Source organism: Microcaecilia unicolor, chromosome 1 (genome assembly GCF_901765095.1).
Source record: "Microcaecilia unicolor chromosome 1, aMicUni1.1, whole genome shotgun sequence".
NCBI lineage: Eukaryota > Metazoa > Chordata > Amphibia > Gymnophiona > Siphonopidae > Microcaecilia > Microcaecilia unicolor.
Genome location: NC_044031.1, coordinates 493,584,445 through 493,597,164, shown reverse-complemented (window position 1 = coordinate 493,597,164; position 12,720 = coordinate 493,584,445). Strand labels below are relative to the sequence as shown.

The 12,720-nt window shown below is 42.4% G+C and overlaps 1 protein-coding gene across 1 annotated transcript; it reads right to left on the bottom strand.

The window, feature by feature from the left end:
- Nucleotides 1-8,383: 8,383 nt before the first annotated feature.
- Nucleotides 8,384-10,352, bottom strand: SOX17 (SRY-box transcription factor 17). Its single transcript, XM_030190147.1, has 2 exons — nucleotides 9,920-10,352; nucleotides 8,384-9,640 (listed from the first exon to the last, which is right to left on the bottom strand). Exons 1-2 carry the CDS (start codon nucleotides 10,209-10,211, stop codon nucleotides 8,766-8,768), a joined length of 1,167 nt encoding a protein of 388 aa, XP_030046007.1. The 5' UTR covers nucleotides 10,212-10,352; the 3' UTR covers nucleotides 8,384-8,765.
- Nucleotides 10,353-12,720: the final 2,368 nt, after the last annotated feature.

Sequence of the window (12,720 nt, the reverse complement as noted above, 5' to 3'; positions counted from 1 at the left end):
AATTTGCATACACTGCCTCCTTGGTAAGCAAATCTATCTCATGCATATTCATTGTAGATATCCTGAAAACCTGACTGGCTGAGGTTCCCCCAGGGCAGGTTTGGGAATCACTGCTCTAAACCTTTCTTTTTACACTGGATGAATGAGAGAAAGTGACGAAGTTGGGGAGCCCACAGGCTTGTCACTTGCCCTAAGTGGAAGTGACTTACTTTTTTGAGTAGGGAAATGGGATGTCAAGGCAGGGCAGACATTCATATGCCTGCAGAGGAAGAGGTGGAATCTGCAGCCTGCCAGACAGATCCAATTTTCCTGTTATCTCTTCACTCATTTGTCTCTGTGCTTATTCTAAGTGTTGATATGGACATGGGATAAGAAGAGACTGATGCTTAGCCTAGTTTCAAAGGAGTGATGAAATAACAGAAAAATGGTCAGCTGGGTCTGTCTAGCAGGCTTTTCCTCTGTCTCCTTGGCAGACATTAGAAGTGTGTGTGGGTTTTTTTATTTGTTTGTTTGCCTCTTGTTCTCTGCCGTTCTTTGGCTTCCTCTTCTGACCTGAAGTAGGCCTCACACTTCTTCCCTCTGCACCAACACACAATCCCATGTGCCAAGCTTCCTTGTATAGCCCTTGGAATCCAGCAGGAGAAGTTAAGGGAGGACAAGAACTGTATTCTCAGTTTATGATCACATTATGTAAGTTCCCTTTAGTGAATGACAGGCTCCAGTTAATATCAATCCATTCTAGATATTAAATTGTAGCCATGTATAATGTATGGAGTGTGAACATATCATGCTGTTTAGCTTAAGCTTGGTAATCCCTCATTTATATATGGCCTTCCTTCATTTACGTTCATGGGCTCGCACATTTTTGTATGCTCACACTGACTTCTTCTAGGACATCTTTAATGTGCATGATAAGGCCTTCCTGTACAGCTTGCAATTCTTAGTATGCACAGGAAAGACTTAACTGCACAGCACATCTGGGGGTAAATTCTCAAAAAGTCTCTTAAATTTAGGTGCTGGAAAGGAAAGGTCACTGAGGTATCACGCGCGGCCGAGAAGTAACGTGGTGAGGGCCATGTGAAAGGGCACATCTGCCCTCACCCCCCCCCCCCCCCCCATATACTCCTTGTGGCTAGGCTGGGCCCTGTTTGCCAGCAAATACCAGAAATTCTATAACAGCAGCTGTGTACACCACTGCCGATACAGAATAATAGTGTAAGTCTACATTTATGCATCTAACTCTAGGCCCAAGCATTTGAAGGTCAAGGGTCATGGATTTGATATACCGCCTTTCTGTGGTACATACAAGGTGGTTTACATTAGAGAATGACACGGGGACAAAGTTTGTCCCCGTCTCCGCCCCATCCCTGTGGATTGTGTCTCCATCCCCCATCTCGTCCCCTCGGGCGCTGTCTCTGTCCTCGCCCCATCCCCGCCCCATCCCCGTGGGCTCTATCCTCATCTGCAGAAGCTTAGAACACTTATGATTTTACATTTAAATCTTTTTATTGAAGTATAAAAAGGAATATGCTGTGCAACTGTTGTTTATAAATCACAAACAGAAAACAATAATAAAAACGAGCAACTTGTCTTCTTAGAAGATGTGCTGGTAACAGCGATGTACAGGATCCCTCATGCAAATGTTGCTAGTTGTGGCCAGCATGTTTGCTTGTTTCTTCAAAAGCTCAAAATATCATTGCATAAATAAGTCCAGCTCATTAACAGACTTCAAAGTAGAAAATGACACGGGGACAAAGTTTGTACCTGTCCCTACGGACTCTCTCCCCATCCTCGCCCTGTCCCCGCAGGGTTTGTCCCCACCCCGTCCCTACAGGGTCTGTCCCCATCCCCCATCCCCGTGGTTACCACGAGTTCCCATCCCCATGTCATTCTCCAGTTTACATGTATTATACACAGATACTTTTTTCCAGTTCAGTGACTGGCATAAAAGTTCACACCTCAGGCAGAAGACACCTAAATGCTAGTATTCTATAACCTGTGCAACAGTCTGACATTCTCCTGACCAGCCCATGCCCCTCTCAGGTCCACACCCTTTGAAGTTCTGCACTCTGGCCCCAATGCTCAAAATACCACCAGAACAGTGCAGAACAACGCCCTAATGCTCAACACTAATGAGATGCAAATATAGGTGCACTCATAGATTTGAGCATTAGGGAGTTTGGCGGGAGGATTTTGCTTGGCGCTTCGGCAGAAGAGTTCCGTTGTAAGCTCGGCTCCTATGTGCATGTGCCTGATAAAACCCAAATATGAAGCACATATTAGCACCTGTTTTCTGTGGCCTCCATATAAGCATTAAAAAAATTTTTTTTTAGCTTATATTTAGATGCAGGAAACAGACGTCAATGTGTTTTCACTTTGGGCATTTTAATTTTTTTTTTTAACATGGGCGCTTTAAATTTAGATACAGGAAAAAGACATCGATGTGTGCTCTCACTTGGGTCTGCTGTTTCTCAAAACCAGCGCTTAAAGGCTTTTATGGGCTTCCTTCTGCTTCCAAAAGCAATCAAAACCAGCAGAGTTTGCAGAAAGATTCAGGAGAGAAGCATGAGAATCATGAGAAATCCTCTCTTCCAACAGCCTAGTGCCTGCTCCGACCTGGCGTTATATTTTGCAGTGGTAAGACAGTTTCGTTTCTGGCACTCTTTTCTGAGCATTGGGGAGGAATACAAATTGTGATCTCATTAACACGAGCTTGACTATGTTAGCATGCTACTTGCATGGTTCGTCTGTGCCCTCATTTCTTCCCGTGCTCCAGGCCTCTGAAAATTCTGCGCAGGTAAATGTGGGTACTAGAAGGGAGCTAGTGGCCTCTAGCCCCCACATTTACTTTTGAGCATTGAGGCCTCTGGAATTTGATCATGCAGTTTCTAGAATAGTGCCAAAGGGTAGTCACAGGCATAACTGCTAACTGGTACCAATTAGCACCAGTTAAGGCCATTAGAGCTAATAATTAGCTGTTAACTCCAATTAACAGCCAGTTGTTGCATTAAGTTATGTGCAGAACTGACCTTATTCTATAACTTGTCTGTGTAAATTTGCATTTCTTGTGGGAACCTTGAGCATGCAAGTTTATAGAATTCAGGGTAGGGTGTGTCAAATTCCATTTATGGTGAGCACATCTTCAATTTATATAATCTTGTATATTCAAGAGAAGATAAGGACTTTCTCAAGAAACTATTACAAGAATGATTGCACTGTTTTAATACAAGACAACAGAGACATTACACAATATACAGTTTTTTTTTATCATTGTTAAATATTTGTATATAACTTTCAACTTATATATTGCTTGTATATAGTCCAGTGCTGATTGCCTCTAATGCCAGCGTTATATTTTGAGCATCGGCCCATAAGACTTCTTTAGACTGTACTGGTGCCTCCCTGGAGGGAAAAGCAGAAAAGTCACTGACAGGGGGATGATCAGAAGCAAACGCCAGCGCTAGAGGCTGTTAGCGCCATACTAGCGCTGGCGTTTGCTACCGCCCCATGATCAGAGCCCTTGAGTACGTGGAACAACGCGCTCGAGGGCTCTGAACGCAACTAGCATGCAAATGCATGCTAAACAGGGCTAAACATATTCATCCCCAATGATCAGCGGCCAGCGCGCCAAAGATTGGGTCACTGGCCGCAGCAAACCCTGCACCAGCTCCCTTACATGGTCTGTAGCCCCGCCCAGTGCATCCCAGGATGCAGTGGGCGGTGCTGGGCGTCGCCATTTTGGGCGTCAACTGACTCTGGAAGAGGAGGGAGGCAGGCACGCTGTGTCCTGTGTCCACCGGACCTCCAGCCCCCCCCCCCCCCCCCCCCCCCCCCGTCGATGGAAGAACGATTTCTGGGGGTTTCGGGGGCTGGAGACCCACCGGACCTCCAGCCCCCCCGTTCGAGTTTGCCTTGGGGGGGAAGGGGGGCCTGCCAGCATGCAACTGCATGCTGGACAGGGCTCACCATTCCTCCCCAATGATCCGCAAAATCTAATGCCAGCTCGGAGCTGGCGTTGATTTTGCTGCGGCCAGTGACCCAATCTTTGGCGCGCTGGTCGCTGATCATTGGGGATGAATGTGTTAAGCGCCAATTAGCATGCATTTGCAAGCTAATTGCGCTAGAAGCCCTGTTTAGCATGCATTTGCATGCTACTTGCGCTGAGAGCCCTGGAGTGCGCTGTTTCAGGCGCTCGAGGGCTCTGATCATGGGTCGGCTGCAAACTCTGGCGCTAGTATGGCGTTAACAGCCTCTAGCGCCAGAGTTTGCTTTTGATCATGAGGGCCAAAGGGAGCTGAAAAGGGGTGCAGTGTAGTCCTGTAATGCGAAACAATCACAGTATAAACAGACAAACTGCCTTTGTATATGCGGTTTCTACCCTTGCTTGGTATATTTGAAAGTGATTTTTTTTTTTAAGCCAGATCACTTGTCCGGCACTTCTTTAATACTACTTTTTAGTATTTTTTTTTAATCCTCCTAAAACGGAGTTGTGTATTCCTATTTGTAAATGGTGGTTTGTTTGCTTTCGGGAGCATTTAAAAGTTGGGGGGAAATCTTAAACTGCTGTGGCGGTGTCTAGTTCCCCCCCCCCCCCCCCCCCCCGTTCTTTTGCAGGCATCGTGTAAGCCGTGAAAATACCGGGTACCAGGTCGGAAGAAGATAAGGCAGCGTGGCGCTGTTATCACAACTAAAGCTTACCGTGGTGCCTGGTCTGTGACAGACAATTGGGAGGAGAAGCGAATAAGACGGGGACAGTCCACAAATGATGGATCCTTTTGGCTCCGAGCCTCATGCTTCCCTGGCAGGTCTGGACAAGTCTGGTGGCGCTGGACAGTCCGGATCTGAGTAGGGGACATTGTGTAGAGTTAGGCCAGATCCTTAAAATAGTCAATGAAGGGACAGTGAAGGGAAAAAGTAAACGAAAAAGCAACACACCTATGGCAAGATAGGTACAGAGACGTTTAAATCCAGTCACGCCTTCTCTCGTGAAATTCTGCCTATATTCTAATAAACATAAGCATCCTGGAAAAAAGTATTTAAATAGCATTGCTTTCATTTTGTCAGTGATTCAGCATTTAACATTTTCAAAGGAAACAAATCAAAATCACAACTTTGCTTAGGAACTTAAGTATTTGAACTCTACTTCGTCCCTTCATTGAGGCCCCATTGAGGACCTACATTCATAATTGTTTGAGAAGTCAAAACTTTGTTTTGCACTGATACATTTTATGTCCGAGTATAATAGGAAGCAAAATAGACTAGCAATAAAAATCTATAGATGGACAAGTAGAATCGAAAGTATGCTATGCTGATATTTTAAGGTGCAAAAGTTTATGACGCGGGCTTTTTGGGGCGGGGGGGGGGGGGGGGGAGAACTTCTTTACCTAGTTTACTTATCACCTGATGGCCTGGGAGCAGGGTTTGAAATACAGCGAAAATGCTACCATAAAACCGGGAAAACTTTTTTTTTGTTGTTTCTTTAATTTATTTAGGAGCTTTGTCTAAACTGTTACTGGTTCATCGATTTGAGATCAAAGTCAGAAAGGTGTGCTTCGACTCAAAGGGCGGACGGTGCTCCCAGGATACTGTGAGTAGAGATTTAAAGTTAAAAATCCTTTTTCTGTCGTTTTTTGTTTAGTTTTGAATGTTTTAAAGCTCACACTAGCTTGCGGTTACAAAAAAAAAGTTTAAATCCAGATTTTGGGTAATCAAGATTTTTTTTTCAATTCATAGGGTTCTGTATTACTAAATTTCTCCTTATGGGCTTGGGACGATGACCACCTAATCAGGAAACTGCCGAAAACCTGCTGAAGGGAAAGGGGGACGGTGTGAATACATTTTCAAGCTGAATCTATAGGTTTACATATTTTCAATTACAGATAACAATTATAAACTGAGCTCATATTTGTTACTGGTAGAGTGTAAAATGTTTGCCTTGTTGATTAAAAGCGGAGATGCATAATTTATGGAATGTCAAAATTGAAAAAAACACTGAAAATGTTTTTAGATAATTAGATATTAATAGGATACGTTTTCATGCAACTGCGCTTTGCACCAATTATTTTAGGGGAAAAATACTACTTAATGTTAAGATCAGTTATCCTTGCTGTAATAATGGTGACCTGGTAGTAATCATTCCCCCATTAACCTGAAGCCAAGTTTTATTCAGTTTTGAGCATAGTTGTTAGGTTCTCGGAGTGAAGTTCGCGTGGATCAAATTTATCTTGATGATACTTGAAAACCCACCTTGAATGATGACTTTTTGAAACAGAAAAATACAGTGCCAATCTGAGTCTGAATCCAGAAAGACACGGTTGGGATCTCATCATTTCTTTTACAAGCCCCAGGCTTTTGGAATTCTAGTAATATCACACTGAGCTATTTATTTATTTGTATGTTGCATTTGTATCCCACATTTTCCCACCTATTTGCAGGCTCAATGTGGCTTACATTGTTCCGTAATGGCGATCGCCATTTCCGGAATGAGAAATACAGAGTTATATTGCATTAAGGTTCGTAGGTGACAGAGAGGGGGAAAGTTGATGTAAATAATAATAATAATAATAATACATTTTAAGAAGGTTAATAAAAAAGACGAAGGAGGAGTTATGGACTTTTTTAGTTCCATTTTTTTAATTGAACTATATTTACAGCAAAGCTACAATATTCCACTAGACAAAGAAGATGCCATTGACATATACTATTAAGTTCAAATACAAAAATCATAATGTCTTTAAATGTTTGTACTTTTCAAATTAAATTGGTTTGTGTAAAGGCGTCCATAAAATTAAAAATGTTGGTGATGTTTTAGACTGTAAATTAAGTGCAGAGGAACGTTTTAGTTCCGGAGACTCCTCTGTGTTGTCAGCCACACCTGTGATTTTTTTTTTTTTTTAAACACCCTACAAATTGTAATCATTGTTAACTATTTTGAGGTGAAATGCAAACATGATTTTCAGAGTGAATTGAGACAATGCCCTAATATTTTCCCAAGCCGATAGTACTGCTCTACAATACAGCATTTGCCAGCTGTTGTGGAAATATGCACGGAAGCGGAAACTGATCTTTCAAATAGTTTTGTATATAAAAAAAATCATCCCTCAGTCTCATTGAGGCTGGACACACATTTGATTGTATGAATTACAAGCAGTAAGGAAACAGCCCCACTCCTCAGTGACTGAAGCAGCATTTATCTCAAGAAGTGACCAACACTGTCTGTCAGTAGCCGGTAAACTCCTTAAGTATAGTAACAACTGTAGATGGTTTTTTTGTTTGTTTTGTAAATATGTAGTTTATAAAACTGAAAGGTATCCAAGACGGGATTTTCTATCTCAGCATGTCCGTCTGGTCTTTCTTCCATGCAGGAATCTGATTCCAATAGAAAAACTGCATTATTTGTATTACATTTTCAATGATTCACTTTGGCAACTTTTAACATTATCACACAGAATAAAATTGCAAGCTTCACAGCACAATGAACAAAGTATAAGCAAGTCCCTTCCCTCACCCTAGCTCTCTCTCTCCAAAACTGTTTCTGCGCCGATAGTTCGGCTTTGAAATTATCAGTAGCACTGCATGCGATCACTGCTACCAATGAACTTTCTTAATTTCTGGTTTATTATCTACAAAGAAGATCTACACTGCGTATTTCTGGGTAGTCCTAATTTGAAACAGTTTTGTGTAGGGCATTACTGAAAAGTCGCATACGCTGAAGAAAAACTCCATGCAGGGAACAACTACATCAATTAAAATCACAATAACCAACTTCAGAGTAGCCAAAATCATATAGTTTTAGTAACAGTAGGAGATTGTTATTTTAATTAGTCTGAAGATTTGAAGAGTTAGTTAAATAGTCGCAGGGCCTGCGGAGCGACATAGACGATTTCCTGCAAACAGCACCGGCTCTTTGCTAACCATCCAGCTGACTGGCAAACGCACAGGCTGGATCCCACAATGCAAAACTCTCCCGTGCAATGCGAAACCAGTCAATCGGGGTTGAAGCCTAGATCTCTCTGCTGAATGAAGCACTTCTGTACGTGCAGTCTCAGGGTGGGGGTGGGGTGTTTTCCTTTAGGGATGTTTTAGCGGTATGTCACACCTTTGTTACGGTAATGGGTACATATAATTAACAACAAGTATGATACATAGTGGGCAGCTTACCTGAGGCACACAGGGCATAGGCTTTGCTTGGGTAACTGTGAGCTGCATCCTGTACACATTGACCTCTGCAACTCTAGTTATAAAACACAAAAGTCTTGCCCCTTTATTTATGCAAGTCTGCGTTTTGTCAACAATTATTAGGAAATGAACACGCGCTAGGCACACAATATATTTATTTTGATTTATTTGTAAAAGTGCAAAAAATACAATTTTTTAAACAAAATTTTTAATAAAACATGTAGAAATCGTATAGATGTACACACCAAAGTTTTTGATTCACATTATATGCAACAATGATCTCTTAAAGATCTATTACTCATAAGGTAAAAATAAAAACTAAATATTTTAAAATGCAACATTATGTATTTTTGCACATTGTCATTCCTGGAATCACCGCCTAAACACTCTGGGGACAAATTAAAACAATATAGTACTGCAGCGTACTTGGAATCAACATTGTTTTAAAATAAATTACATAAATAAGAGTAGAAAACACTCTTCAGTACAAATCTTTCAATTAAAACGAACCTGACGAGGTTGAGCTTGTCCCATGCTTAAACCAGAGCAGTTCAACGCTGCAGGTTTTCATTTGAAATAAAAGTCATTCACTCGTTGGAGTAGTTGCAATAATATACAGCAGAGCTTGCATCTGAAAGCACAGAAGATGTCAGATTATCTGCAGTAGGCAAATTTGTCTCGTGCCCATGAAACACAAGCCCTGCCTCCGGTTTACCAGAGATAAAATGAAGGTACTGCTCAAATTCACTGCGATCTACATCCCCCAAGAGCTCAGCTTGCTGCAAGTGCCCGAGGTTGTCCATGGTGTGGGACTCGGGTGGAGGAGAAGGCTGCCCAGCTTGCTGTACTTGGTGGTTTCTCACATTGCCAGGTGGGCACAACTGGTTGTAGTAAATGTGTGGTGAGGCCTGACAACTCATCACACTCTGGACAGAGTTCACCTGCACCATCTGGTCAATGGGGGACAGGTGCCTTGCTAGGGTGGGGTTGGTATGGCTTTCCTGTTGGGAAGAGTAGTCGCTAGCTTGATGGTAGTTGTAAGGCATTTGGCAATTCTCCTGAAAATGAGATGCAAAAAACACAGGATCCGTCTCAACCATGTCCAGAGGGGAAGTCTCGGGAGTAGGTATGTTATAATTGTCATAGTGTGGAGCCATGGCCTGGCAGTCCCTGTACTGGGACATAGATAGCAGCTGGTTGGGCTGCAGTGAGTGATATTCCTGCTCATGGTAGCCCAGGTTCTCCAGACACATTCTGCCCTCAGAGCCCAGCCTGCTTCCTTGCTGCTCAGCGATGCTGTGTAAGAAGCCGGGCTCGGCCCGCTTGATTCTCTTCACTTGTTTCCTTCTTCTCGGCCTGTATTTGTAGTTCGGGTGGTCCTGCATGTGCTGCACCCTCAGCCTTTCAGCCTCTTCAACAAACGGTCTCTTTTCTACCAAGGACAGAGATTTCCAGGATTTGCCTATGGGGACAAAAGGAACAAAAACACTGAGATCACAAGTAGATCAATCCGAATAAAATAGACATATATCTTATTCAGTACCTTTTTATTAGCGTGATTTATTATATTTCCTGACAAAACTAAAGCAATATATCCTAAAACAGCAGAAAGTACAGTAAGATCCTGTTGTGGCAAAGTAAGAAAACAACACCCCAGTTCTTTGCAAATGTCTCACCCCAGAAAATGTGATCAAGTGAAGAGTGCCCATTTTAGAGGAAATCCCTCCCGGGATTGACTTACCCAACATTTTGCTGAGCTCGGCGTTGTGCAGGTCGGGGTTTTGCTGCGCCAGCCTCTTGCGCTCGTCCTTAGCCCAGACCATGAAGGCGTTCATGGGGCGGCGGATGCGGGGCTCGGCTTTGCTGCGGTTGCCGGGTGCCGTCTCGTTCTTCAGCTTCCCCTCTGCCACGGCGGGGCTCAGAGACTCGGCCGCCCACTGGCAATGACCCACGGCGGGCATCATCCTGGCCACTGAGCACTGTCCTTGGCTCTGCTGCTCGTCACTGGCGTAACCCGCATCGGGGCTGCTCATCGCTGTCCCGGGACCTGTGGGGGTGGGGCACTGCAGTGCTGCGGGAGCGTGGAGAGCTTGAATCCCTAAAATGTGCAGGAGGGAAAAGGTTGTTCCCAAGTTAAAAATGTTAGCTGCGCCTCGACCTCAAGTTAAGTACTGACTGACGCCTACTACGAGTTCTTTTCTAGCCGGAGGCTTTAACCAGAGCTCTGACCAATCAGCGCCCGGAGGAGGAGCCTTTACGGGAAAGGTGTGAGGAGCCAGTGAGGGACTAGGCCCCGCCCCTTTCCCGAGCTCACCCTTAATCCTGTAGGGTAGAACTCTATTGGCCTGGCCTCTACCTCCCGCTGCACCTGTATTGTATGCTAAGTGACGCTTCAGGGAAAGGAGACCATGCAAAGGGGGGGGGGGGGGGGGGGGGGGGGGGGGGGGAAGAGATTCTTACAGCAGTAAATAGCAGGAAGTACACACACTGAAGGATCTGTGAACCTTATGGAGTCAATCTGTAGTACGACTGCTGTTTCTAGCCCCAGGAGCGTTGTGATCATACTCTTTCCCATATTACTTATTTCAACCTTCTGTTTCTAGCTAGAATTGTTAATTCTAACTTTGTGAAATAACAATTCTTAGAAAGATAAGGCACACGACCAGATTGTAGAAATAATAATACAGAAAAATTATTAGATTTTCTTTCCTTGTTTCTTTCTGTTCAAGTATTTACAGTTTTATGAATTCTAAGAAGCGATGATTCTCCAAACGGACTAGTTTTCTAACACCTTCCGTTGTGCTTGCATTAGCAATCAATTTATTGAATTTACAATTCATCATACAATAAACTAATAATTTCACTTCTAGTTTTTTTTTTCCAAATATATAGATAAATAGTCCGCAATCTTTAAACTGTGGGATGGCTTTGGACTTTTTTTTGGAGGGGGGGAGGTAAACGGTGAATGCTTATTTTGGAAATATTGAAGTATAACAAAACCTGTATCTACACTAGCTGAATTTATCTTACCTACATTCTAGATGTGTGTCTTACATAAACTACAAAGTAACATTCAAGTGAACTACCCAATGAGAGACGTATTTTAAAGAAGTTATTATTTTGTACCGACAGCGTTTTATGTTTATTTATTTATTTGGATTTTGCTCACACTTTCAGTAGTAGGTCAAGGTGAGTTACATTTAGGTACTCTGGATATTTCTCTGTCCCAGGAGGGCTCACAATCTAAGTTTGTAACTGAGGCAATGGAGGGTTAAGTGACTTGCCCAAGATCACAAGAAGCAGCAGTGGGATTTGACCGGGCCACCTCTGGATTGTGAGACTGGTGCTCTAACCACTAGGCCACACCTCCACTTCTATCAAATATATCAGTGCCTATCAGAAATTCTCGAGTTTGCATGAGATCAAAGACACCTGTATGGTTAATGACATCTCTGTTTGGACAGCTAAGCAGACAAATCAACAAAACAAGATAGAGTGGATCTTGTCTTAGAAACAGGCAAGTATAGCAAACCCTTCAGTTCATTCTGTAGGGGGGGGGGGGTGTAGTTAAGAGGCCTTATATGTCATACTTTTTTCTCCTCATTTTTGGGTTCAGAGGAAACACATTGTTTTGAAAAATAAAAACTATAAAGCAGAAATCTAGGAAATAATGACTTTTATATTTGGATTGGCAATTACAATTTGCATTTATTGCATCCGTTTTTATTTTTTTGCATTCTATTTTTCCCTGCTTTACTATGGAAACTTTAAGGGCCCTGTGTACTGCCTATTTTCCCATGGATATAAAAAAAAATGAGAGCAAACCTTTAGTAAACAGTACCCTAAAGTGACTTACAGCTCTATACATTCACAAAATATCATATCATTGAGCAAAAATATCATTAATAAATATAACCACATCACCAATAACAATAACCTAAAATGTAAACATAAGTTAGGCATAGTTTATATAATATGTGCACAGACCATTCTTTTGGGTTAAAGCGGGATATAAATATGAAAATAAATAAATACATTAATCAAATGTAGGCACAGGCATTTAGGCCACCTGAAACCAGGCCTAAATACTTGCGACTAAGTTAGGCACAGATCGGATGTATTCCATAACACCTAATAATGACCTGATTTAAACTAGAAATCCTACTTGGATTAGACTATAAAATAGAACCTGGAATATGCTCCCCTATTCAATCCTCTCTAAATTCATCCCTCTTCCAACCCCTTACTATTTTACCTTACTTACAATACACTACCCAATACTCACCCTCCTCCCACTCCCTACCTCGATTATTCTCCTACCTCACCCATCTCATTTCCTCACATCCAAGTGACTACTTCTTTTCACTATACTACAACCATATTCAATCTATGCTATTATACTATGTAAGCCGCATTGAACCTGCTAATGAGTGGGAAAATGCGGGGTATAAGTGTTACAAATAAATAAATAAATAATACTGATACTGTGAAAAGCCCAAACTTTCCATCTGGCTTTAGAATTACCGTGCACATTAAATATTA